The sequence below is a fragment of the Accipiter gentilis genome, chromosome 25 (genome assembly GCF_929443795.1).
Source record: "Accipiter gentilis chromosome 25, bAccGen1.1, whole genome shotgun sequence".
NCBI classification, from domain to species: Eukaryota; Metazoa; Chordata; class Aves; order Accipitriformes; family Accipitridae; genus Astur; species Astur gentilis.
This window is the reverse complement of record NC_064904.1, coordinates 5,248,125-5,275,250: the sequence shown is the minus strand read 5'-3', so window position 1 is coordinate 5,275,250 and position 27,126 is coordinate 5,248,125. Positions and strand designations below refer to the sequence as shown.

Genomic DNA, 27,126 nt, shown 5'->3' with positions numbered 1-27,126 from the left:
AAGCTTTTGTCATGTCGCATATCCGAGGTGGCTGCATTTTAATGGAAGAAGCAACCCTTCCAATGAAAGTTGCTGTTAGATCCTGCAGGTGGATATTTGCATTCCTTTGTTTTCATTGTGGCTTTAATTGCTGGATCCATTTGGATCAATTTCTTCTGCTGTATTAAAAGTAGGGCTGTTCTCCCCTTTACTAGTTGTTGTGGTCTATTCACAGTCTCAGACCTCCTTAGCCTGCCAAAACACTTGGAAAAGGAGCTCTTAATGACTCAGTTAAAATGTACGGTCAAGAAGTTCACTTATTAGAGGAAATGTAAACTGACCACCAATTGGCTAAATCAGCTGGCTGGACTATTTGTGCTAGTGAATTCTCAAAGCTCCCTGGGGGGCAGAAGTGGGAATAGCAGTTCTCTTCTTTTAGTTCTCTCATGCTCTGTACCCAAACACAAAAGTCTTTGAAAGAATTCGTTGGAGGAGAAGCTGATAGGATTTCACAGACTTGTATAAAAGCTTTATAAATAGTGTTTTAAACTCCTGTATTTTTAACATATTCCTTCTTACAGGATCTTTTTAAACTATCCCATAGAATTGTAGAGAAAATACACAATTCAGCCATAGAAAATTCACTTTTTCAGTGCTAATGGTTCTACTCCTGTGAAATTTTATAAGCCTTCTCTAGAGGTTCTTGCATGAGACTATTTCATATCATGCAGCAAAGGGAGGACTGTAAGGACCTTTTGCTAGAAGTATGTTTTAATTTCTTAGTGTGCATTCCCTGGTTCTGTTTGCACGTCTTTTTTGTTTTTGTTGCAATAGAAAGTGTCACTTCCGTAACCTCCCAGCAGCTGGGAGAAGAGTAGTCTCAGTAAGTTCTCACTGGCTCCTCTCACCACCCTACCAGCAGACCTCGGTGTAGCATATGATCATACAAAATAGGTAATTTTGAGAAATGGGTAGTACAACAGTAATGTTCCATTTATTCAGCTGAAAAATATGTTTCCTACTGATGAAGATGAAACTATGTTGAGCAGCAACTGCTTAGTTAACTCCTAATTCTGCAAGTTCAGTGTCATCAGTGGGAAGCTAACACATCTTTACCCCACTCCAGCAGGGTACTTGGGTTACTCTTGTACCACAGCTACTTGGAATAGTGTAAGTGCAGTGGGGAAATAACTGAGATTCCCAAATCACATGCACTGACCGTGGATTTCATAAGTTGTGCAGAACCTGCAACAGGAAATGATGAATCCAGAGAGTACAGTTATGCTCCAGCCCATGGAGTTTCCATGTTTAGGCAAAGCCCTTAACTGAAATCAGTAGTTTGTCTCATTTCTGATCCCAGAATTAACATGCAGACCATGCATTTGTGCAAAAGCTCTCATGGGACACTGGGAATAGTCCACACAACCAGGTGTGACCTTGTACCAACAGGGAGCCCTGAGAATCAGTGGGAGTGAGGAGCTGTGGTCATGCAGGTGATGCCAAGTGTGTGAACCATGCACAGGTCTGTTCTGAGCAGAGGGGAGGAGGCTGCTGCCCCTTTTATCCTCTTGCTATGCACTTATCTGCATGGCTGTCCCATAAATCTCAATCACAAAAGCAGGACTAGAACTGTGCTCAGAGAGCAAAGTCCTTTCACAGTTTAGATGTTGTTTATCATCTTTGAGTAATGTCAAAAGTGTGCTAGCTAAGGAAAGGCTCAGAGAGCTGGCAGGAGATCTAGAACCTGTGACACATGTTGAGCAATTTTCATACCAGGCAGAAGGAGCAGCATTACAGATTAATGCCTCACACTATTAAGTATCCACTTCCAGGCTGACCATCTATGTGAAAAAACCCCCGACTTTAATCCTTGTTTAGCAATCAACCAATAACATAATGCATATGGGATGAAGATAGAAAATGAATTCAGCAATCATCAGCCAGTCCTCAGACAGTGAAATATGCAATTAAACAGGTGTTTAGGGAATTGATCTTGGATTGTGTCCAAGCTCAGCAGGGTCAGTTGTCCTTGGAAAAAAACGATGACCCCACACAGCAGCAGTCTGAATCTGGCTTCAGTCTGCACTTTAGGAATGTGGCATTGTTATTTCTCCCCTTTTCTTATCAAATGTAATTATCTTGAGAAAAAAAAGTTTTGAGAAAACATGTGATTTCACTGAGTAAAAATCTACTACTGAGGAAAATATTTCTCAGTGTCCAAATAAGGAGTGGAGGAGAAGTTTGGGGAAAGTACTCTGTTCCAAGTAATCTTGGAACTGATACCCATGTTACTGAGCTCGGATGTTTAGTCCTGGCCTGCAATTATTCCTATAAAAAATAGACATCCAATCTTTGTATTATTTTAAAATGGAGCCCTGAGGGTTATAAATGACTGAACGAGCTTCAGTGTTTGAACAGACAGAGATTCTGGAACGAGCTCGCAGCCTTGAGCCTCTCTGCAAGAACTTTGTATCTCGAGAGCAGGGTAAGCTCCTGGGGTTGTGATGGTACAACAGTGGGACTAAAATACAGACAGAATAAAATAAAGAAGTAGGGCCCCAAAATCACCCACACCTCCTAGTAGAATGGGGAAGAAGACTTTCCATGGCAAACTTTTTTTGATCTGCAAGACCCGTGCTCTCACAACTGTCAAATTAATCTTCAACTTTACTGTGCTGAACCTTGTGGTGCTAATGGCTCTCAAATAATCAAGATGGCAAAACCATACCCACTTTTGTCAATGGTTGATCAAAAGCAGGAAACACAGCCATAACTACTACTGTGACCCACAGAAATTTGTGGCATGATTATCAGAATTCATTACTTAAGAAAGGAAATCATGCATGCTAAATATGTTCCAAATAGAACAAAATGTAACAGTCCATCTGCGAAACAGCACACATTGCCAAAATCGTATCATCTTGGAAATCTGCTGTCCACATTGGCTTCCCTCTTGAATACAGAGTCCAAGCAAAGTTTCTCTTCTAATCACCAAAGTCTCCAAGAACGTCTTTCTAGCTCAGAGATAAGTCCACATCCTTCCATGATAGCTCTCTGCTAGGGGCTTTATCACCTTGCTAGCCAGCAGGGAAAGCAGCTCTCACGGCGGGAGTAGAACAGTCACAGCAGCCTGAGCATGGACCATGCCTGCGGAGGGGTAAGCGTAGTCACAGATCCCACCACTTTCAACAGCAGCAGATGGACTTAACAAGGCAGTAGTCTCCCTTGTTCCTGTAGTGGCAGGTACAAATCATCTCCTTAGGATGGAGCTTCTTTGGTAAGCTTTCCACATGCATTTACTCTGTCATGTAGTATGTAACCATATGCTCATAAGTACCAAAATGAAATTCATCAATATATTTATTTAACTTTTTCTTTTCTTTTAAAAGTAGCTTTTTGTTAAGAAGGTCTTTTCCTGAAGGACTCTGATATTGTCTCTAAACTGATGAGTTGATCTTAGGACTTTTTTTCCTTCTGTGTTCTTTAATGCATAAAGTCTTGTTTATGCACAAAGTCCTGGTTTTTTGAGCAGAAGAAAGGCAAACAGTGTCTTTGCTTACAGTTTTTGAGCCTCACCTTCCAGTGGGCAGGTGCTTCCAGCTCCTAAGCACGTCTGCTCCTTCTTCTTTTGTCTGCTGGCTTTCTGCCCTGGCTGTCCGCCTCTTAAAGTCACTTAGGTTGCCAAACAATCTCCTACTTCCTGCATGTCCACTTCCCCTAACCTGCAGTTTAGTCCCCTCTGGGCTCTTTGATTCAGCAAATTGTCTGTGGTAACAACTTGCGGTCTTCCTCTTTATCTTGCTTCATAAAGGTGCAATCATTCTATGTGTCCTGAAAGGAAGGTGGTTGGCATACCCAGCATCTTTAGGCTGATGACTCAACATCTTCTAGCCTAAGAATGTTATCAATATTTTCTAAGTTTTCCATATTTTTTCTGCAGTTACTACAAACATTAGAGGTACAATATCTCTCACTAAAAAATCAAATTTATTGATAAAAGTGCAAACAAAAGATGAAAAATTGTGCATGCGTACATTTAAATCTTTGCAAAGGAGAAATCACTTGGAAGAATTTTACAAATTCCTATCCCCATTTTCAGTAGTTTCACTGGCCAAGATAGATCTGCTAATAGCCTAGGAAATGAAAAAAGTGTAAAGTAAGCAGAAAATCTCAGCTGTGATGGTTATGGATGTAGATAAAAATAACTAAATGTTGAATGATGGTAAATCATTCAGTGAAGACTTTAAGACACTACTTTGACCACATAATCTCTATTTTTTGTGGCACAGGCCATAGAACCTTACCCAACAATTGGGGTTTCAAGCACAGAGCTTTTTGCTACAGCATATTTCAAAGGAGAAATACAGCTCAGGTACAAGGTCTTAAAGTAAGGGAAGATCTAACATGAGCTTTACTATGTTTTTCAGATGGTTAATCGGTAGTACTACTAAAGTTTGTGCCTTATTTTTATTTTGAATTTGTCTTCTAAACACTGAATTTCATCCCATTGTCTTTTGCTGGCTTTAGGGACCACCTTCAGCTAAAAACTTTGTTTCCATGGAGAAGTTTATAAATCGCAGGCAAATATACCTTGAACCTTTTCTTAAATAGATTATTAAATGGAGCATTATCTTGCTCTGAGGCAAATTTTCCTGACTTGGAATTACTCTTTGGAGATTTTCTGATCTCTCTGCAATATTGCTTTTCGAAGTGTTGATACCAGAAATGTATTTCAGTAATTATTTTACTAATGCAATATACAGTGGTAAGAACAATTTCCTGTGTCTACTCAGTGTTCTCATGTTTATGTGTGTCCTTTCAGCAACACTGTGTCAGGAAAAGTTCGTGTTCAAGTGATTAACTTTAATGACCCCAGAGTTATTTTCACAACCAACATTTTTTACTCTTGATATATGTCCTTGCGTTTGTCTGCCTTGAAATTCACTTTCAAATGTGCCCATCATACCTAGCAAATTACTTTTATATAAGAGTTCTGTTCACTTTTTAGTTCTTAACTCCACTAGCTTGTGATCCTCTGCATTTTATCCCAAATGTGGAAAACTGTGGACCAAAACCAGATCCTCAGAATCCTGTAGACACTCACAGCATGATTCCACATTTATGATTCTCTCTTGAGATTTCTGGTCTCCTAGCTACAGCCTCTTTCATTTGGGCAGTATTGAATATGTCTGGTCTTAATTCAGTGGATTAGAGTGTTGTTTTTCTTTTTATGCTGCTATTTCTTGTGATATTACTGATACAAGTGAGAGTGGCCTCAGTCCTGCATTTGTTGTGGACATGAATCAGTATAAAAGATTACTATGTCTTCTGATAATGATTAGCCTCCCTGGTGAAATGTGGTCGTGTGCTGCAGTTTGACATCTAGGTTTTCTTTCTGATTATATTAATATGCTGCCCCATTTTTTTGTATGCATAGCTTTTAAATTATTTCATTTTTTTTTAGTTTATGGACAATGAATTAAAAAAATTCATTCATTGTTCTATGATGTGGCTAAATTCTAAAGAATCCATGAAGACTACTGCTAGCTTTTAGAGGTAATAAAACACAAAGACAGTAATTTGCATGCTAAACACAATTAGTTCATTTCTTTATTTTTACATTGTAAATGATATCTATCCAGTCACCAGGCATCCTGCCATCCATTAAAAATACAATCTGTACCAATAAAAACAAATCATCAGCACATCACATCCCACAAAAGGCAGCCAGTCAGCCAGAAATATAAAAAACCACTTTCTCCACCCTTCCAGTCCCCAAACGAAACCCCACTACCCCAGCTACCTCACCTCTGTCAAAATGTCAAGTAAACAGAACATCACACCCCAGGGCTGCTAGACCAAACCACCACAGCCATAAATTTTTAAGGCAGACACACTGAGCTAAGAGAGAGGGATGTGGTTAATTTTGGAGCATTCAAGCTCAGACTCTTGCAGCAAGGGATTCCTGACAAAGGTATACGGAGATGCTGCCTACCTATTCTCTCGTTCAGTCAGTAAACCAAAGATCTTTAAATCCAAGAGGCTGTGTTTGTTCTAGGTGGTATTTCTTAGGAGGCAGAGAGGGGTGGTCTGGATGGGCCATCTGGTTGCTCTCAGTATTCAGTTGGGAAGTAACAAAGTGAACTGTTCCCACTTCAGGTCAAATTTTAATTTCACTCTGGACTTCTGCCTGAACTTCTGCCCTTGGAAGTAGCTGTGGGAGCAGTAATGTGAACACAACTGGAAGGATGGATGAGAGAATACAGATGACTGCTAATTTGATAGCACACAACATCATAATCAAGAGCCGGGACATCCAGGGCCAGTGTTGGCCAAGCACTCCTTGGCAAGAGAACTATTGAACAGAGATCTGTCCTGCCCTGTTTTGGTTCTTTAGTGTGGTTTTAAGTGCTGAACAGCTGCTCTCTCAAAATCAGGAACCTCCAAGGCATCACTCAGAGTCACTAGTCACTTGGGAAAATTTGGACTTATTCAAAATGATTAGGTATGACAGTCTTTAACATCCCCTTGTTTTCATATGTAATTTCCCAGCAACAGTCCCAGTCCTGCCTGTAAGGGTAAGAAGAGGTGTGGTAGCTAGAGAACTCTTTCAATTTGCCACTGACGGTGTCAGTAGTTCTCTCTCTCTTTCAGTAACTACTGAAAACTTTGAAGTTCAATGCACCATTGGGGTAGAACAATAACATTGTGAGTAGCATAGAGTTTAGCTGAAAGAGCCTTTGATGCCTCTGAGGTCTCCTAGTAGAACATAATGCTTTCAGAATGATGGTTAATCTTTTACTTTAGATCTCATTAGCCAATGTAGAGGCTGCACAAAATTTCTGAAAAAGGCGCATCTTTAAGCGTTCATATAATAGGAACAGGTTGTATTGGGCTACATGAAGGACTACAAGTCAGAAATGTCTGTGACTTGTTCTTGCTGCTGTCTTGTTCAGTGGTCACAGGTTAGTCCTTTAATTCCGTAGTCTTGAATTTCCTCGTTAAAAGCCAGGGGCACTGATATTTATCAGCAACTGGAACATTACAGGGTTTTGTAGTACAGTTTGATTTGTATTAGGATTGGAAGTCTTCAAATAAAAATGGACTAATTGTGAACTGGCTCTGTATATAAGAGGACAGGCCCTGCCCTGAATAGTTTTAGATACTAAACAGTGAGGGAGGCTGGACTACGACAGAGATTTTGTTATCCCCATTTTTCAGATAGGAAGCAGGGCTGTAGAAGATGAAGAGCAAGGATGAGTTCCCACAGGGTAAATTCGAGCACATGAGTTACAGCATGGTTACTGCTGCTGTGTCGGTTCCTTGTCCTGTATAGTAACTACCAGGTACCTTAGTCTGTTTTCACTGAGGACAGATCTAGTTCATATTTGCTTCCTAGTTCACCTCACGGCAATTCTTCTTGTAGCCACATACTGAGTAATCTAGCCAAAATCACAGAAGAGGTATTCAATAACACTATCTATTAGTAAAACCTAGACTTGTTCTCAGGATGCAAGTAATGCTTTCTAAGGATCTTGGTGATGAAAGGTACTAAAAGCGGGTTCAGTATAATGAAAACCATCCTTGGATATCAGTGATGGGTGACACCATCTGATACTTTCATGGTACTGATGCTGAAATCATCAAATATCACAGTCTATTAACACCTTGAATAAGGGGCAGTGGGGTTTCCAGGGTTTCTTGCTAGCTTGCTTCACTTCAGTAACTCTTCTGCTCTCTAGCTGGTTAGACTTTGTGGCTCAGACAGTTCATTGCGGTATTTCTTTCCATGGTGAAGACTGCAACACAAGTTATGCCGGGTCAGAGGCACACTTCCAGGCTCCAGAAAACTGCATTTCAGGGACTTTGTAGATACATGTGCTATCCTTGTATTGAGTAGTCCTTACTATTTTTTGTCTTATCTGCTTTGAACCTACAAAACCACTGACAACTTAGTATCATGTACACTTAGCATCACAGTTTTACTCTAGTATTGTGTATGACCCATCACAAGGGCAGAGGTGGTATGAATGAGCTTTGAAGTGATACTTCCAGGGCATGAATCCACATAAGATTTATGTTTGAATGGGCAGAAATAAACTGTGCAACCAGAATAAGAAATTATTTACACATTATTGACTAGCTGTCAGGTTGTTTCCACCTGCAATTTTCCACTCAACCAAAAATGCCCTGGGAGTGTTTTGATATAGTTTCTATGCTGGCACTTAAGTCTAGTGAATCCATTATAGGCAATCTCTCAAAGTTTTATGGCTAGTTTTCTCCCCAGTGGAATTAATTTGTGTTTGGGGTTTTTTTTCCTTTCTGGGTCAAATGTCTAGTTTTGTCTTTGTCAACCACACCAGTTCTCACTGTATGCTGCACTGTGTAAATGGATTGGGCAAGGCACCCTCTGTCTCCCAGCTCTGATACTCTTCAAGAGGATACCTAATGTTCAGCCAATCGTTGCACTGACAATTTTCTTAGTGTGCAAATATCAGCTTTCACTTAGTGAGCCCATGTAATGTAAATAACCCCTGGCAGACAGGCTGGGATTATACTACCTGTTTGAACTAAAAAGGCTGCTTGCCAAAAATAATTGATTTGATTGCATTGGCGGGGTCTGTCAGAGTTAAATGGCACATCATGGTAAGGGACAATCTTAAAGAAAGCTGGGGACATGTAATATAGAAATGTGTGTGTGTGCTCAGGCCCAAGCAAAAAGATTTGGTGTGACCAGTAAAGCTGTTTATACCTGTTGGTTGCATAAAACTTCATTAATGAAGTCAGTGTAAAATGCGGGGAGCCAAGGTGTTCTGCATAGACAACTTCAGGTTGATCAGGTTTTCTAGGGACAGCAGGAACTCCATAGGTAGCCTCCATTGTAAAAAATTTTGCATTCAAATGGAAATACATCTCCAGTACCACCACAAAGGCTGAAGACTGGGAGTAAGCAAAGAAATGTCCTCGATAGATAGCAAAGAAAGGAGGATCAATGTCTTACTTTTCTGGAGTGATTGTACTGCTTGCTGCTCGTTTAACTGCTACAAAGATGACTCGGGAACAAAACTGATTCTGTAGCTAGCCTTTGCTTTTGCTGAAGGATGCATGTTGTACCCCTGCAAGAAAGATGCACCACAGAAGAGTAGAGGATCTATAGTCTTCAAACAGGATTGTTACCATATGTGGTGGTAAGACCCTGATGTTCATTTTGTCTCCACTTTGCTTCACCTATTATTATCACTGGAAGCAGGGAGCATGGAAAATGAAAAATCTCCTTTTTAAGCTTGGGGTAGGCTAGAAACAGCAGAATTGGCCAGATCCCAAGGTTCCACTCCTAAAACAATAAGCAAACATGACAAATAGAAAGCTTTTTCATTTACAAAACATTAATGTCATTCTTATTAAATTTATGGTTAGATAAAATCTGTGTTCAAATACTACCAATTATGTGTGATATGTTGTATGAAGGAAGGAACCAGAATTTTTAGCCCAATCGCAGAAGCAATAGCTGAACTAACTGAACAACTTCTCTATCTACCTATATAGTCCAGACTTGTTACCCCTTTCCCACTTCCCCCACCATTTTGCCAACCTTCATCTGTCCAATAAATACGTGGGAACTGATTTCCGACAGAGTTGTTTACCTCTAACTGTGCCACTCTTGTTATCTTACCAGCTTTGACTCACCGTCAATTGCTCCAGTACAGATGTTGGCAAGATTAGGAACTCTAGACTCTCTCCATATATGTAATATGTGTGTAATTATTTATATATCTGAACACATTAGATATGCTGCTGTGGTAGATTGGATCAGTTATTTCATGACTGCTGGGATTTTACGGCCAACTGGCTGTGGTAGGTGCCTCAGGCGCAGATACTGAGATGTAATTCCTGCCCTCTGCTGCCTGCTCCAGCCCAGTGCATTTGTGAGATACTTTCAGTCATGACCCAACAAAGTCTGGGTTAATAAGAATCAGGGAGGATCAAGAGAGTAGCATTGCTTGGATGACATAGTACTTCAGCAAAGGCCAGTGCACAGTATGCTGGAATAAAAAATAGTTTAGGTATCAATAAATAAAACATAGAAATCTGAGTTGGCTGAAAAAATGACACAACTTATCTTCTGATATTTCCATTTCTGACATCTAGAGGCAAACCCAATGCCAGAAACATCAGGGAAGAGATTGAGCAAGGAGGGATTCAAATTGAACTTCTGACTCTGAAAGGCATTTTTAATCAGGTTCCAGGGTCCTGGCTTATATAAATGTAGGAATGCTATTCACCTCCTTTGAAAAAAAAAACCAAAACAAAACCAAAAAAAACCCAACAAAACACCCTAAGGGGTTGTAATAAAAACTCAAATACATTAAAAACAATAAAGATGGTAAAAAAAAAATTAAAAGAAAAGAGTTTTATTGTCAGGAAATTGATTCCAGGGAAGTATACATTTTTATTGTCAGGTTAAGGTTGATTTTAGTTGAACCTTCTCTCAGAAAAATTACAGTGAGATAATCTGCATTGGTGGGGGTAGGAAGTAATTTTTTTTATATGTCTGAGTGGTGTTTGTACATCTCTCAAACTCCCGTTCATCTCTTACTTGGCAGTGGGGTTATATAGCCCTTTCAGCAGCTTTTCCCTAGGGCTGAACACTGCCCTGTAGCATGGAAATCCCAGTTCAGTGACAAAGCAAATGTGGAAGTAGTAAAAAGCTCAAGGTAACACAATCCCTTTCCTGAGGAGCTCTGAGAAACACTGGTCATCTGCAGGAGAGATCTGATGAGCACCTTGAGTTTCTCACTGTCCCCAGACGTTTATTTTCACGAATTTTACTTCAGGTTATGGTCATTCTCTCTACTCCACCACACTTTGGTTCCTTGCATGGAGCTGGTGTACACATTGTGAGTGCAAGTCCCTGTACAGTGTGACCAATTTTTTGTTGTTGCCGTTTCTAATATTTTCTTGCTGTATTTCTGTGTTGCAGATGTGGATGAATGCGCTTCAGATTCCCACCAGTGTAACCCCACCCAGATCTGCATAAATACTGAGGGGGGCTATACCTGTTCCTGCACTGAAGGCTACTGGCTGTTAGAAGGCCAGTGTTTAGGTAAAAACCTCATGCGATATGGTATTTGAGCATCTGTGTATGTGTACCTGTGAATAGCTGAAACAATGTCACTGAGCATCTTTGTCAAGTACATGGTTAAACCTTCAGCTACATGGAAACTGTCTTTCATCTTTGTAAATGCCAATGGTATGCTTGGCAGAGAGACTCCCTCATGGAACAAAAATATACATGTAAATACCATATGACTATCCATGTAACATGTGGGATTTTCATATTCCCAGTCTGAAGGATTCCCTTTCATATAAGGTCAACCACAAGCATGTATACAAAAAGACTTATTCCCAAATAGACCTGTCCTTTCCACAATGTGGCAGTGTGGACCCAAAGGGATCAGTATTTGATACCAAGAAACAGGGAGCAAATCCCTAGATTTAACCAACCCTTTTGCTTGGGGGTGAGAAAAACATTATCTCTGAACTGGGTGCTGGTTTGGTGTCTTCCAAGCAGTTTTATTTCAATTTTGTTATTTTCCTTGCTGCAATGTCCTGTTCGTCCTTTTAGCTCAGCCCTGTTGAAAAAAACCACCCCTCAACAAACAGCATGGAAAAACCTTCCAGCTCCCCTCTCCTCCAGCCCATTCCCCTCACTTGACATGCCCATGGGATGATGAAGTAGATGTTAATTTTAGGTACAGAGGTAGGACCTAGGAGATAGGAGAAAACTTTTTTTTTTTTTTTTTTTTTTAGTTTGCTTATTATTATTTTTTTCCCCTCAGTGCAGGCTCTTTGCTTGCCAGCTCTGCAGAGCTGGACCGTCCTGTCACAACATCTCTGCTGGAAGGAGAATGGGCTTTCCCTGCCCATTCATCCCTGGAGCCTCTCCAGTTATTTTCCAACTTTCTCCTCCCAAGTACCAATTCCAGCGAAGGACTGACTCACGGCTGTTTTCCTAACTACTGCAAACAGCTGCTGTGTAACTCACCTGGCAGGGACAGAGCTGAGCCTCATCCAAGCTGGGCTCTGTGCAGCCATAGCTGCTTTGGGGAGTCACTGTCTTGTAGTTCCCCTGGGATATGAAGTCTCCAAGCCCCCTGCTCCTTAATCTCTGATAATTCTTCTAGGGGAAAAAAGCTTGTGCTGGGTGTTGTACACGTGTACGTGACGGGGTGGGGATGAGGAGAGCAGGGAGGGAGATTCTGCTCTGCATCACCTGTTTTGTCACCCATTTTCTTCTCCCAGGTACAGCCCAAATGAAAGGGTTGTGTGCAGCATTCAGTATTTGGACATGGATCTAAAGTACTTTACTGCTTGATGGATATACCAGAGAACTGAAATGGCTGCGTTGCTGAATTGATTCGAGTATCTGCTTATGCTATTTAAAATAGGCAATAACATCCCAGTCTTGCACACTTAAATTAATCATGGGGTAGATTATTATAAGGCAATGCAAAGAGCTAAAAGCAAATTGTGTTTAGAGTTGCTATATTTTTCCCTAAGTGTCAAAAAAGTCTCAGTTTTCTGTACTTTCCACTGGCCTTGGAGAAGTGATTTTTGCTGGCATAAAGCAGTAAAAACCATTCACCGTAACCAGGGAGCTGGGTTGGGTTTTAGAGATGGGCTTTTTTGGCACACTGGTAGTAAACCACAGTTACAAAGAGCTACACTTCTATCTGCTGTAATTATCCCAGTAAAGTTTATACAGCAGGAGCCAGTACAGCACTATCCACGTGACCCTCCCACAAGAAGCAGCCCTGTAAAAGTCCTTATCCTCAAAATGTAGCACTCTTGAGATAAGAGTTCTGCAAAAGCCAAAGCATGTATTTAAAATTGTGTCAGTGAAATGAGGTATTAATTTACTTAAAACCCATCTCACTCTGGGCCAAGCCTACTGCTGGGGTACATACCATAGCTGACCCTGGCCTTTAGGTTATCCTGCTATTTAGAATGCAGTGGGAAATAAAAGCTAGTAAGGGTAAAACTGAGTGTCAGTGTCCTTGTTATTTTACACAGAGAGAGTATTTCCAAGACTTTTGACATTTTCAGAATGGTTTCCTGAGACTTTCTATGGCAAAACTGTCCCAGTGAGGCCAACAACATAAACTTGAAGTGCAGGATGTAGCTACTTATACAGCAGATTCACAGCATTGTTGTCTTTATGGTATTACCACATCATGTAAATGTTCAAGTTGTTCAGGAATTCAGTTTCCCAACACATTCTTAGTATTTAACACTAAAACAGGAAGCAGCTAACAAATAATAAACTGCTGGAATTCATGCAGAGATATATATATAGATATATATATATATATACACACATACATGTGAACCATAGGGAGAATACCGTCATTTTGATTTTCACGTGTGTTGGAACCTCCGGTGGGTGTCATTTTACCAAAATCTGTGCCTTCCTGCTTTGGTCCTGGCACACTGACTGGAGATAATACACTTGGTTTTCTACTGAACAAACTTAACTTCAAAGCTTTGAGAGTAGCCATTTATAAAAATCTCCATAAATCAAAAGCTAGTTGATACCAAAAGAAATGTAGAGCCTTGGAAAGGTCAGCTACTCCAGGTGTTTCATTCCAGTTTTTAGTCCAGGGGCAAAATTCTTCTAGCACTTGCCATCATACATATCTTAGGGCATTTTCTTGTGCTTATAACAGTGAGTCGCATGTATTGCTAATGCTGCAATTCAGCCCAAACTTCGATTTTGGCACTAAATTTACTGTTTACATTTTAGAGTCTATAACTTGTCAGTTAAAAATTAATATAAAATGTGAATGTGACTATTCGGAAAAAAGTCTTTAAAGAATATCCTCTCTAAAAAAAAGAAGTATTTAGTAAGAAATACTTATTTCTTTTCTAGTGACTAGCTTTGTGGAGGTAAAAAATGTTTCTATCTTGATTCTGACAAAACTTTGCTACAACATTGGCTGTGCTTGAGCTGATGGGCTAGGCCAGCTATCAGGTATACTTCCAGTTAGCTGCTTAAAGGGACTGACTCTGGGCTTCCTGATGAGGTCACATTAAGCTGAAGATTACAGCAATGACAGACAGTCAGTTCACAGGACATACTGATAGATGTCAGCTGTGGGTAAAAACACATTACTACATTCTTCTGGGTAGAGATGTATGTTAACTATAACTCTGGGTCTGAACACCTGGAAGTTTGGCTGTTACATCTGTAACCAGTATGCTGGGTTATTTCTGTGTTATTGGTACTGTTGACTCAGTGTGTTTGCTGCTTTGCACCTGCACGTGAAAATGCAGACCACTCTACTTTTCATCTTTCCCATCTATAGATATAGATGAATGTCGCTACGGCTACTGCCAGCAACTGTGCGCCAATGTGCCCGGTTCCTACTCCTGTACGTGCAACCCAGGCTTTACGCTTAATGATGACGGAAGATCATGCCAAGGTACTGTGTATGGTATACTATGATTGAAACCTTTGGTCCCAGCCCAGCAACACCCTTAAAACTTGTTTAGTTTTTAGAATACAAGTAACATTCCCAACACTGCTTTTGAAAACCTTCATAGGTTTGTCAGCCTGAGATATTTCTGTAGTTTCACAGTACCTCGGAGGGGTACAGGTGCAACATGACCAGTGTATTAGGAGAAATATGCACAGAGGCCCAAGTTACTCAATTCACTGAAATACCAAGACTTTAGGCACTGAATTTACTTTTAAAATCGGAGGCTGTGTGACCCATGTGAGACAGGAAAACTCTGTCAGAGCAGTAAATTAGATCTGAGTCTCCCAAGTTCCAGACTAGGGCCCTGAGCATTAAACCACCTTTTGCTGTGATGTGCTACCTCTGTGAAAGTCAACACAACCTCTTCATAAAGCCTCTCCCAAGGTAAGCAAGGAGCATCTTCCCACATGCTGCAGGAAATGGTCTGTGCTAATGACGTCCAGAAGCTACTAATGTCCTAAAAGGAAAAAAAAAATTGCTTTTGTCTCAGCCCTAGGTTTCCATGAGGACTGTTCCTCCACTGCATTATCTTCCTCAGGAATATCCTGCTGCATTTTGTGTTCAGTCTGTTATGGCAAAATCAGTTCAATGGTTTTAAAATTGCAGGATAAAGACAGAAGCATTTGTCATAAATATTTCATCTCCCTCTTCCATGTTATTTTTTTGATTGAAGACATTCCCAAAATGCTTCATTTCCACGCATGTCATGTTTCCAACATGCTATTTCCAGGCATCAGCCTGAATCCTGATAAAGAATACTGACTTGCTTATATTTTTTCGGAACAAATCATTCTGACTGTACAGCTAATCTCTTTGAAATACTTTACAGTAATGAATTGAAAATAAGGTTTGGGGAGAAGTCACTGATGCATTGGGCATTGGTTTCCCGTAGATGTGAATGAATGTACAAACGAAAACCCTTGCACTCAGACCTGCGTCAATACCTACGGCTCTTTTCTCTGCCGCTGTGAACCTGGCTATGAACTGGAAGCTGATGGAGTAAACTGCAGTGGTAACTGTCTTTAGTTATTTATTGTCTTGGTTTCTTTCAGTTTTCTTTTTGGTTACTTTAAGTTTTCTTTTTCCAATGTATTGTTTTGTACATGCTTTTAAAAAGTTTTTTGCCTTGGTCCATGGTTAGCAGCAGGATAGCTTCAACTTATATGATCTTTTCAGTTAAAGCACACAGCAAATACCCAGAAAAGCACAATGGAGGAGGGCTGCAAACAGTTTTAAAGAAATAAGCTAAATATTAAAAAGCTCCAAGATAACAGCAAAACATAAGAAAACACTTTGTAATGCTGAACAGGAAGCTTTATTAGAGCAAATAAAGTAGGGATAGTCCTAGAACATTCTTCCATGATTAAAGAAATACTTTACATAAAGCACTTTTCCATTTGTCTGCTGAATGCATGTATTCCTCTTGCTCTTATTACTGCACTCTTCTGCCTGAAACCTTCCCGTTTCCCCTGTATAGCTCTGGCTACACTTCAGAAACAATATATGGTTTCTGAGTACAGCTATTGCTAATCTGTTCAGCACATAGCAGAAGAAACTATGCTTATGTCACTTTACTTTTTCCTGTTTTGTTTTTGTTTTTATTTTATTGCTTTATTTTAATTGAAGGCAAAACTTATTTCTGTGCTTAATGTTCCCACAGCCTGATAAAATTAGAAAATCCAGCCAATATTTCTTGGAAGGAAAAACACACTGGAAAATACTTGTTTTTTAATTTAGAGTAAACAGATGTAACATGCTGTTTCTGAGAGAGGAGACATACGATACGCAGTATGTGTATAGATTAGTGTTTCCAAAGCTGGTTTTCCCTGCAAACCTCCTTATTATAAGGGAAAGAACAAAGACTTAAATCTCTAAAGGGTCTCATGCATTTAACATTTAGAGCTGCAACACCTAACTTAAGTTGGTGCTTTCTAATGGAGTTTCTGCTTCTAAGTTAGACTCCTGCACCATTTTATGTGCTCCTGAGCTAGCTGGGGGCCTGAACCAGTTAAGTTCAACACAATGCCACATAAACACTGCCAGTACAAAATGGTGACAGAAGAGATGGTGCTTGAGCCTCATTCACATCTGAGTTAAGCCAGCAAAAGGGAATTTCCATCACCCAGATTTAGAGCAGAAAACCTTTTATTGGCAATTCTGTGCAAGAAAATGCTTGTCAAAGAAGGTCAAATTTCTCTGGATGAGCTTCTTTCACTTCACAAGCAATCACTACACATTGCTGAGGCTCACAAAGCGAATGCCAGGTTAGGAGGACACTCCTATGAGACACCCAGGATCCAGATGTACTTCAACAGCCACTGGATTAGTCCATGGCCTAACAGCCAGCTTACCTTGAAGATGGGAGGGATCCCTGCCCCAATTCAAGGAGAGAGGCAGAGATTTCAACCTGGCTTTCTCAACATCGGCATTATTTTCTGATCTCAGAGATTTTGCATGTGCATTAGATGTGCTCTGAAATGCCTACCATCTTGTCCTCCACAGGTAGTCAGCAGAATGCAAGAAGTCTTTAGGAACAGCAAAAATGTGTCTGTCCTGTGTGGGCTCAGCAGCAGAAATGTAGGACCATCAGGGCTTTAAATCCCTCCAGTACTTGACAACAGCTAAGCACAGGTTATATGAATCCAACGTGCTGGAGGTCTGGGCTAGGACACTTCGAGGGAGCGGGTGATATCTTGGTCCCTTTATGGAGTCAGCCCTCGGTCCATGTTTTGTCAGGAGGGTGGTTTTTTCAGTGAACTCACTGGGGCAAGTCACACAACAGGACTATGTAGGTGTAGAGTTCCTTTCATCTCCCTTTTAATGTGGTTGCAGCCATAAAGCCACTTTAACATATTTGGACTTCAAATACTTTCCAATCCATCTGCACAAAACACCAAAAGTGTATAAATGGACTGAGCCCAAATTAGAAGAAAGGGAAATTCAGTCTGAAGAGTAAAAGTGATCTGCCTGGGAGAGTCAACATGTCAGAGCTGGGAATAAAAACTTGGGAGTTCCTGGCTGGGCTCTGGCCTTTGTTTCTTTCTTCCCCTGAACAGGGAAATGAGGAAATGATTAACTGCAGCCTCCCTCAGTCTAGCGCCTTTGCATGTGTGTTCCCCTCCTCAGCTATGCCTCCACGCGCAGCTCTGAAGTTCGTCTCTCTTGCTTGAGCACAGTTCTGCAGAATACAATGACTGGTCAATTCATGAGTGCAAGGGGAAAAGAGCAAAATTTCTGCTTTCAGTCAGAGATTTGACAGACTGCTTAGCTTCCTGGGTATCTGGGAGATGGCTGGGCCTTCTAGTAGGTCTGACCCAAGCTGGGATGAGCTCTGTAGTCTTGCTGGAATGCCTTGGAAGTAACTGGCTAGAGGCTAAGAAAGATAAAACAGCCAGGGCTGGCTGCAGGAGTTCTGCTGGGACCCATGTGGCCCTGAGAAAGGGAAGTTTTCTCTCCAGAAGAAAAGGAAAATAAAGAAAAGAAAACCACTGCCAAGTCTCTCCTTTCAAATTATAGTTGCAGCTTTGTTGTTGGAGTAGCTCTATCTCTGACGTAAAACAGAACTGAAAACATGGCCAACTGGTGACAGGTATTCGAAAAGAAAAATAAATAAATAAAAGCCACACATTGTGTTCAGCAGCAGCTTTGGTTTCCCTAGGAGAAAAATGTTTAACCAAGAACTTGTTGTATAGCATTTTGCCAGGTTGCTGCAGAGCTCTAGGGAGCTGGAGGGTGCCAACCTCCAGCTGGGGTGATGGGCACATAGTCTGGATGGCCACCCGCCTGTGGGACTGCTATTTTGACTGTAAAGCCAAAGACACTAAACTTTTGTTTTACCACTGCAGACATGGATGAATGCAGCTTCTCAGAGTTCCTCTGCCAGCACGAATGTGTGAATGGGCCTGGTTCTTACTACTGTATCTGTCCTTCGGGCTATAACTTGCTTGACGATAGCAGAAGCTGCCAAGGTAAGAACATTCCTGTGCTGATTAAAACCCAAGGGGACCAGAAAATAGGTCCTGCATCTCAAAAGAGGTTTTCAAGAATTTAGAATGCTTGGTCTTGGCATTGCACAGTGAAATACTCGTAGGGGCCAATTATGTAATTCTGGTAAGAATGTCATCATGTGAATAGTCCCACTGAGGTGAATTGATGTAAGTAAGACTTTGCTGACTAGGAAACAGCTACACAGGAAAGCCCTCAGATGCTCTCCTCTCTGCTGCACATCTCTCTCTAGTTTTACCATTCTCTAAGGTCAGACAGCTTGAGCAGCCAATTTCTTCTCTATTTTTGCAGCACTTAGCATATGGGAGCTCTCCAATAAGCAGAAATGAATGGAGGAAAAACTGATCTTAAAAGAGAGGCCAGTTATCAAAAGGCCACTTCTTATAGTGCAAGAGTGTTACAAATTCTGGGGCAATTCCTCAAGATGGAAACCAGTTTGTAAGAGTGGTGTCTTGCACATGTTTCCCTGCTTTAACCTTTCTCTTGTTTCTTATGTTTTAGATATCAATGAATGTGAAACCAGAAACTTCACCTGCACTCTGCAGCAAACGTGTTTCAATATCCCAGGAGAATATAAATGTTTAGACCCAGTAAGATGCGAGGATCCTTATATCCAGATTAATGAAAAGTGAGTAACATACCCACAGCCACAAAAGCAAATTCTATCTGTGTGAAACGTACCTAAAGTGAACGAAATAAGCTGCATTTTTACAACAGAGACATGAAGTGTGTCTAGAGAGCTATACATACATGCTGTTGCTGCATTTACCATTGGTAAGCTTTATAAAAATAATAAATTGCAATTCCTTACCAGGTCACCAGGTGGGATATGATAAGATATGATATGATATGATATGATATGATATGATATGATACGATACTCAGGTGTGTGGGAAGTTAGACTGGAAAAACACTTATCAGTGAGTGGAGAAAACAGCAAGGTTTGTAATGTAATAAGAGACATTTACTTACATTACTAACTGACTTCATATATGCTCAAATGCAGCCTGTTTATTAGTATGAGTATTTTCTGTAAATATTAACTAGTTTATGTCTGGGAAGTACTTTAAAATATTAGATGATAGTTATAGCAGGATACAAATAGTTTCCTACTGCTTAAAGTTTAAAAGTGCTGAAAAGTCCACAGACTGATTTGCCTTGTCCAGAAATTGGGTATGTCTGGATGGGGCTGTTAGCACTGTTACTGTCTAAATTTGGCATTATTTGAGCAAGCAAAAAAATAAATCCCACATTTCTAAAAATTGACTGTTTCTTTTACGATATTGTAGGTATTTGCCTGAGGCTCAAAATATTTCAGCTCCAGACAGATCTCTATATATTCCAGCCCATAGTATTTCATCCATAGTGTTTGCACTAAAGCCAATTACTTGGGATTGCTTGGTATTTTATAGAAAGGCAAGAGATGAAGAATCAGCTTCTTTCCATTAGAATTTATTCATGTCTTTACATTGCTTTCTGAACAAGGGCAGCTGAGGAGTGGACATGTTCTGTTCTTCCCGTTCTGGGTTTACCTACCTTCAGAGGTGGTAGAGTCTTAAACTGGAATTTGAAATATCTGAAGCTTCTGTATCTAAATTCCTCGGAGCCCAACTATAAAGTCCTTGCAGATCAGCTTGCACCAGAACTCTTGATCTCTGAGCTTTGTGTTTGGTGGCTTTGGCTCATGTCTAGATGTGACTGCATTTAATTTGTGGCACATGTCTAGAAGTGGTCAGTATAAAAGCCAAGTGAATTCCTTGTGTCTGTGTTTTCTGTGGAAGGACCTGGGTGTTTGTAATGCCAGGAGCCTTTTTATGGGGGACATCCCAGATGGGGACATGCCCCACTATCTGAAATTGGTGTCAGTAGTGGAGGTTATAGAAAAAATAGGCAAAAAGACCCAACTCTTTTTCTAGTAAATTCCCCAATATGCCTTTTAGAAATGGACATCCTGCCTCACAACTTTATTAGAGTTCTCTGAAGAAATCAGCAGCGTGTGGCTAGGGCACATGGGCTGATGCAGTCTGTTTGGGTTTCCAAAGTCTTCTGAAAAGAACCTCACAAAATGTTAATACGGAAATGAAGCAGCCATAAGTAAGAGAGAAGTCCCTGGCATGCAAGAATAAGAGGTTGGAAGATAAAAAATAAACATAGTATTAAATTATCAGCTTTCACAGTGAAGTTCAGAAGTCTGAGCTGGACCTACTTGTCCAACATATTTGTAAGCAACCCGGGAAAAAGGATAAACCATGAGATGGGCAAAGTCTGCAACAGTATCTGGGAACAGTAGAGAAAAGGATGGGCAGAAAAGAATTACAGGAGCCCCAATGACTGCAATAAAAATGGCAGATGAAATTCAGTGTAGACAAATTTAAAGTAAAAACACAATCCCAAATTTACAAATTAAATAAAGAGCACCGATCTGATCATAATCTGTCCAAACTGAGATTTGAGGGTTGTTATAGGTAGTTCCATGATCTGCAGTACTCGCTAGAGGTCAGAAAAACAATCTGAATTTGAGGTGTTAATAGGTAGAGAATATCCTTAGAGCATGTGCGATTGTGCACCCATGTCTTCAAGACTGTGCAGTTCCTTCCCCTCCTCTCAAAATAAATATAACTGGACAAAGGTTCATAAAGAGCAGTGAGGATGATCAAAAGTATGGCATAGCTTCCTTGTGAGAAACAAAACTTAAGTTAGAACTCTTCAGCCATGAACAGAGTCAAATATGAAACCCTGAGTTGTGTGAGGAGAATGAGCAGGGATTGACTGGCTGCTCTCCTTTCAATAGAAGAGCTGGGAGCATCAGATGAAGTCAGCAAGGGGCAGTGCAGAGAGAGGTGAAGGGAGCTGCGGAGCTCCTCGCCACAGGGGGCTGTGGATGCCAAACATTCATGTGGGTGTAAAGGGAGGCTGGACAAGCTGATGGATAAGAATTGCATTAAGGCCTGATGAATACACAGAAGACATCTTGGTTTCAAGAATTTCCTGTGTCACAAACAGTTGGAGGCTGTTGGTGGAAGTGTCATATGCTTGGCTTGCTATCCTGATCTTCCTTAGGGCTCTGCATTTAATGCTAGAGCTTCAGTTTGATCCAGGATGTCTTGCTGTATGTTTTCATATAGTATATAAAAGATTGTTAAAAAAATAATACAACATTTATGTAGCACCATCAGTGAAATGATCCAATAATTAATATTATTTGGGGGACAGTTCAGTTTAAATTACTATCAGAACAAACATGTACCAGGTACCCTACACCTGCAGAGCTTCTTTAAAGAAAATACAGATCTTGAAGTGATCTAAGGAGACAAAGGATGCCATGATATTTTGGCCTAGAAGACAAGAAAAAGAAAGCAGGGATATAGACAGGACAGAATAGCAACACAGAGAATACTAAAAGTGAGAAAATTCATTACAAGTTTCATTGATTCTTTTAGCTGGTCAACAACATTATGTGTTCCTTTATTTATGCAGCTGTATTTGCATATAAAGAATCAAATATTACAGGAATTTGTAACCCCTGATGACAATCCTATCTCTGACAATTAGCCGCTGCATGTGTCCAGCTGAAAACACCGGTTGCAGAGATCAGCCTTTCACCATCTTGTACAGAGTGATGGATATGGTGTCCGGGCGTTCTGTGCCTTCTGACATTTTTCAGATGCAAGCAACAACTCGCTATCCTGGAGCCTATTACATCTTCCAAATCAAATCAGGGAACGAGGGCAGGGAATTCTACATGCGGGTAAGTCTGGTCCTCAGTGAGAGAAAACACAGAGTACCTTCTCGTTAGCTGACTATCCTTCTGATAGCAGAACTCAGTTTTTAATTAATATAATTTAAACCTTCAGTATGAGGCATTTTTACATGCAGACGTGCAGAGTGCTGTGCTGATCTGCAGGGGCTGCTGACTCTTTCAGGAAGGTAACCTACCCAAAGCAAACATGCTTGTTTTACAACAAGACACTAGTTTCAGGAAAGTCCAGGGCTGTACCCATGTCTGAGAATAGCTCAAGGTCTCCCATGCTCAAGAGAAACTATTGTGCCAAACTTTTTTTTCTTTGATGCACAATCAGTAATTGCCACTGAAAGAGTCAATGTTTCTCGTTTGTTGGATTAAACTCTTCATTGGAAATTGAAAAACCTGAAAACTAAAAAAGTAAGCAAAAAATGGCCCTTTATCCCAAGAATTGACTTTCTGGGTTCTTTGCTTTCATTTATTATATATATTTTTTCCACTGAGAACACACATTTTACGTGGACACTGTTAGAGAAAACACAACTGATTTTTATTTTTTTTATATCTGAGTTTTCCTCAGAAGACATCTGTGTTCCCCAGTCATCTTTTCTGCACCTCTGACATGCAAGGGTGATGGGAAGGGTCTGCACAGAATGAGGCATAGACACCAGGGTTGATGGCATTCAGGAGGTTGATTTTTAACCCTAGGCAAAACCTGGTTTTGACATTCACATTAAGTGATGTTCAGTGGCTATTGATGGCTCCCACACCTCACAGAAACCGGTGGTGTGATAGATTCCAATACACATTTCTCACAAGACCCTCAGATTCTTACCGTAAAAAAAAGGGAAAATGTTTCGAAATCCCGAAGTGACAAGCGGTCCGGGAACGATCATTTACATCTCACAAGAGCGTTCCCGTTGCACACTCACTCCTGATCCCACCGCCCTTTTCCCCTCATCTGGGTCGACCCACCAGACGCTAAGGCTCCAGCGACCAGCACCGTTCCTCGAGCCCGGTAGTTTTCTTTTACCTATTTATCACCCACCCAGCCCTACCCGCTCGTTCGTCACCCGAAGCCCTCGGCGGGCGGCAGCAGCGCCGTTCCCGCGTCAGGCTGGTAGCCAGCAGGTGGTGCCTGTTCGTTGCTTTGGGAAGAGCGGGAGCAGCGGGCGGGAAGGCAAAGGGCGCTGGGGAGGCGCGGGGCGGGGCTGCGCCCCGGGGTCTGAGGCGGGAAGGGGGCGGGGGGGGAGGGGGGTGCTGCGCCCCGGGGTCTGAGGCGCCAGGGCCCGCGGCCCGGGCACCCGCCCGGCTCCTCCTCATGCTCCAACGGGCTCCTATGGTCAGAGAGAAGGCAAACGCCCGGCTTCGTGGTAAACCAGGTCCCGCTTTGTGTACCGAAGTTTCTGCCGGAAAACAAATTGCGCTTGGTTTTAACGTCAGAAGCTCTGGTTTTTAAATGCTCATAATCCACTGTTCCGGCCCGACATTTCAAAGGCCTGCTTCCACTTACTAAAAGGAAGATTTTCTGAAGTGCTTTCACGTATCTAAAGCCCCCTTCAGAGGGTAAGGTTTTGCGACGTTAACATAGGCAAGTATACAACAAACCTTGATCCTTTTCACATAGGAACGTCTGTTGTCCCAGCTCTGTTAACGTAATCCCTTCTTGGTGTTTGCTGCTTCAAAGTAACAGCGTTCTTTACATCAAACAAAATTAAAAAAAGCGTCATGACTTGTTTTCGCCTTTTTCCATTTGGACAATAGCAAGTTTCTATGTTCAATAGCTCCTTTTATGTGCAGGGCTCCCAAAGGCTTTACAAACTGTAGAAGGTGGTAGCTCCCACAAAACACTGAAATGGAGCCAAATGCTGAAACAAAGCCATCTCTCCTATGAATTCCGGTGGTTTCAAACAATGCAACAGAAAACAGTTATTTTGGCTGCTTGAAGACCATAGTGAGACAATAGTTTTCAAGAGCCGTTTTTGAAAATCTCACCTGCTTTCTCTTGTTTTGTGCACAGCAAACGGGACCGATCAGTGCTACTCTGGTGATGACCCGCCCCGTGAAGGGGCCCCGTACTATTCAGTTGGACTTGGAAATGATCACTGTTAACACTGTTATCAACTTCAGAGGAAGCTCTGTCATCCGGCTGAGGATATATGTATCACAGTACTCCTTCTAAACCTTGAGTTTGTGCCCTGGAAACTAAAACAAAAGAGACGGTTCCTCCTCTGCAGAACTCTCTCCTCAGAAGCCAGTACGTATAGCAGCTCCAAACCAAATCAGTATTTCCACAGACCCAGTGACCTATGCCTGTCTGAGGAGGGAGGCCTCTTCATGCACAGTCCCTATCAGGATGCAGACATCTGAAGATGTATTGTCAGCAGATCCCATATGATTCTCTATGTGGTCATATATTTTAAGGACTCTTCTTTCCATTGTAAACACTTCTAGGGTATGAGTCTATGTTTGAAAGACTGTGAACCTTTGTAGCTCCAAGGCTGCTTAGCAAAAAGCACCAAAGAAACTGAGGAAAAAGCTGGCTTTTGCAATCTTGCCCTTTTTTTTTTTTTTTTTCATTATAAATGGAAAGCAGACAAACAAGCAGAAACAGAAACAAAAAGCCACCTATTGAAACAAGGGATCTCAGAAGTGCTAACTTACATTCCCAATTATCTCTGGAATTATCAGTCAGGCACTTTGTCTCAATTCACCCTGCATTTGTCTTAGTTTCACCCGTTTTTTTTCTTTGATTCTATTTTGTAGTTAAAATTCATTGTAAATTCATTCCAAAATACATGTTGTACTATGTAATCTTTTACTTTCTAACAAAGTGTCACATGTTTGGGTTCCTTCCTGTATTAAATCTTTCTATATAACAGAGTTCATAGAAATCTATCACTGGATGGTATGTTTTACAATATTTAGGATGTTATGCTTATTTACACCCAGGCTCTTTGACACAGGCCTCCACTGCCAGAATAGTGTCCAGGGACTTTAGAGCAGATAAAAATCAGAACTTTATTTTTCTGTGTTTTCCTGAGTGTGATAGTTGCAAACAGTTTGTAATGGTTATAAGGTAGTGATACTAACTCTGTAGTTAAGGCTGCAACTAATCTCCTGTTTAAAGACCACTCAGCTCAGACCTGTCCAAATTCCTTCAGAAAAAATTAATTGTTCTGTTCACGCGCAGTCTCTCTCCTACATTGCTAACATCGGGAAAAATAAGCTGAAAAGGACTTGGACCAGTCTTATCGTTCATGCCTCTGCCACAAAGCAGACCCCACTATACCAGTACCCAGCCCTCAAATGATGGGATCCTACAGTTTCCATAGGCAATGTCTTCTCAGGTATAACTGCTGTAACCAATAGAAAGTTTCTCCTGAAGTTTAATCTGACTCTCTGCTGTTGTAATTTAAATCCATTGCTTTTTACCGTACTTCCAGTAGAAATAGAGAACAGTTTGTCTCCCCCTTTGCAGCAGTCTTTAACATGTCTGAAGACTGTTGTCATGTCTCCCCTCAGACTGTTCCTTTCTAGTCTAAACAAACCCAATTCTTTTGGTCTTTCCTCATACATCACATTTTCTGGACCTTTGATCATTCTTGTTCCTCTCATCTGGATTCTCTCCAGTTGGTTCACATCTTTCTTGAAGTGCAGTGCCCAAAACTGTGAAAAGTATTCCAGCTGAGGCCTCACAGTGCAAAGCTAAATCTAAATATATATTTAGGAGTTTGAAAAAAAAAAAAAAAAAAAAAAGTATAGTTTGGAGGTATAATGCTTACCTTGTTGAAGCCACTGGCAGTTTGGTCTTTTATTTCAGTAGGGATGAGGGTTCGTATGCCTTGTTCTTAAATTTCTCTGAAGCAAGTTCTTTTGCTTCTTCCCCCACTTTTTCCTTATTGGCTTATTTGCTCTCCAGCATCGCTAGGGCAGGAAAGACAACCTTTGCTTCATCTTTTTGACAACTGGAAGTGCTTAATGCTACTTGGGAAAAGAAGTTTATGAAGATTATAATGCAAGCAGGCTGGAGCAGGGTAGAAGCATTATGTGAGGTCTTCATTAAAGTGAAGTATTAAATGGGAGATTACAGACTCAGAAAGTTATCACAACACAGACTGCATGACACAATCAGAAAATTGCCTCTCTTGTTCCTAATAAGCTTTGTGAGTTAGTCTAGAGTTGGTTTTCCCTAGCTTTAATAGAGACTCTGCTCTTTTTACTTGTACTCAGTTTGAAGGAAGTCCTGATGCAATGGCTCACAACAATGAAACGCTGAGTTGAGTGTGATGTAGCAGCTTTCATGTCTTAACGGTTTAAAGTTTTGTCCGTGCTGCTACAACGTCCTGGGATCCTGTGCCTCAGAGCTCTGTATGCAGGCTGTCCTTTATTGTAAAAACAAAAAGGCTGGAGCCTGACTCCAGGGTTTACTGGGCCAAGCTGAAGGCAGGGAGCCAACAAGTTTTGTGAGTAGCTGACTTGGAGGAGATAAATGTAGAGGAAATGTGCAGGGAAATATCAGAAACAAGAATGTGTTTCCTGAGTGTATCATGGCTCATCATATACCACAGTCTTGGAGGGGAAAATAGAGATGACCAGGAAGGAGGAATACTAGTTTATAACCATGGGGCTAAAAGTGCTCATGTGTCCCAGATAATGGAAATGAGACGTGGGAAACAAGCAGGCTTTGGTGGCCCAGAGAGGAGACAAGAGGCAGGCAGGGTCTTGCATTAAAGATGTTAAACTCTTAACATGCTGAAAATTTTGCCACTGCTTAAAAGCCCCCTTTTGCCCCTTTTGTGCCCCTGTGTTATGGCTTCTTCATGCCCAGTTGAGGAGTCCTCTCTCTTCTTGCCATCA

General features: G+C 41.1%; 1 protein-coding gene across 1 annotated transcript in view; it reads left to right on the top strand.

Annotated features, from left to right (window-relative positions):
* Nucleotides 1-25,149, top strand: part of FBLN5 (fibulin 5) — a 46,826-nt gene extending 21,677 nt beyond the window's left edge. Inside the window, exons 5-11 of the mRNA XM_049828394.1 lie at nt 10,961-11,083; nt 14,346-14,462; nt 15,412-15,531; nt 18,365-18,487; nt 19,026-19,152; nt 22,077-22,272; nt 24,287-25,149. Coding sequence (XP_049684351.1) covers nt 10,961-11,083; nt 14,346-14,462; nt 15,412-15,531; nt 18,365-18,487; nt 19,026-19,152; nt 22,077-22,272; nt 24,287-24,448 — 968 coding nt within the window. The 3' untranslated portion in view covers nt 24,449-25,149. The remainder of the gene's footprint in view (nt 1-10,960; nt 11,084-14,345; nt 14,463-15,411; nt 15,532-18,364; nt 18,488-19,025; nt 19,153-22,076; nt 22,273-24,286) is intronic.
* The last annotated feature ends 1,977 nt before the right edge of the window (nt 25,150-27,126 follow it).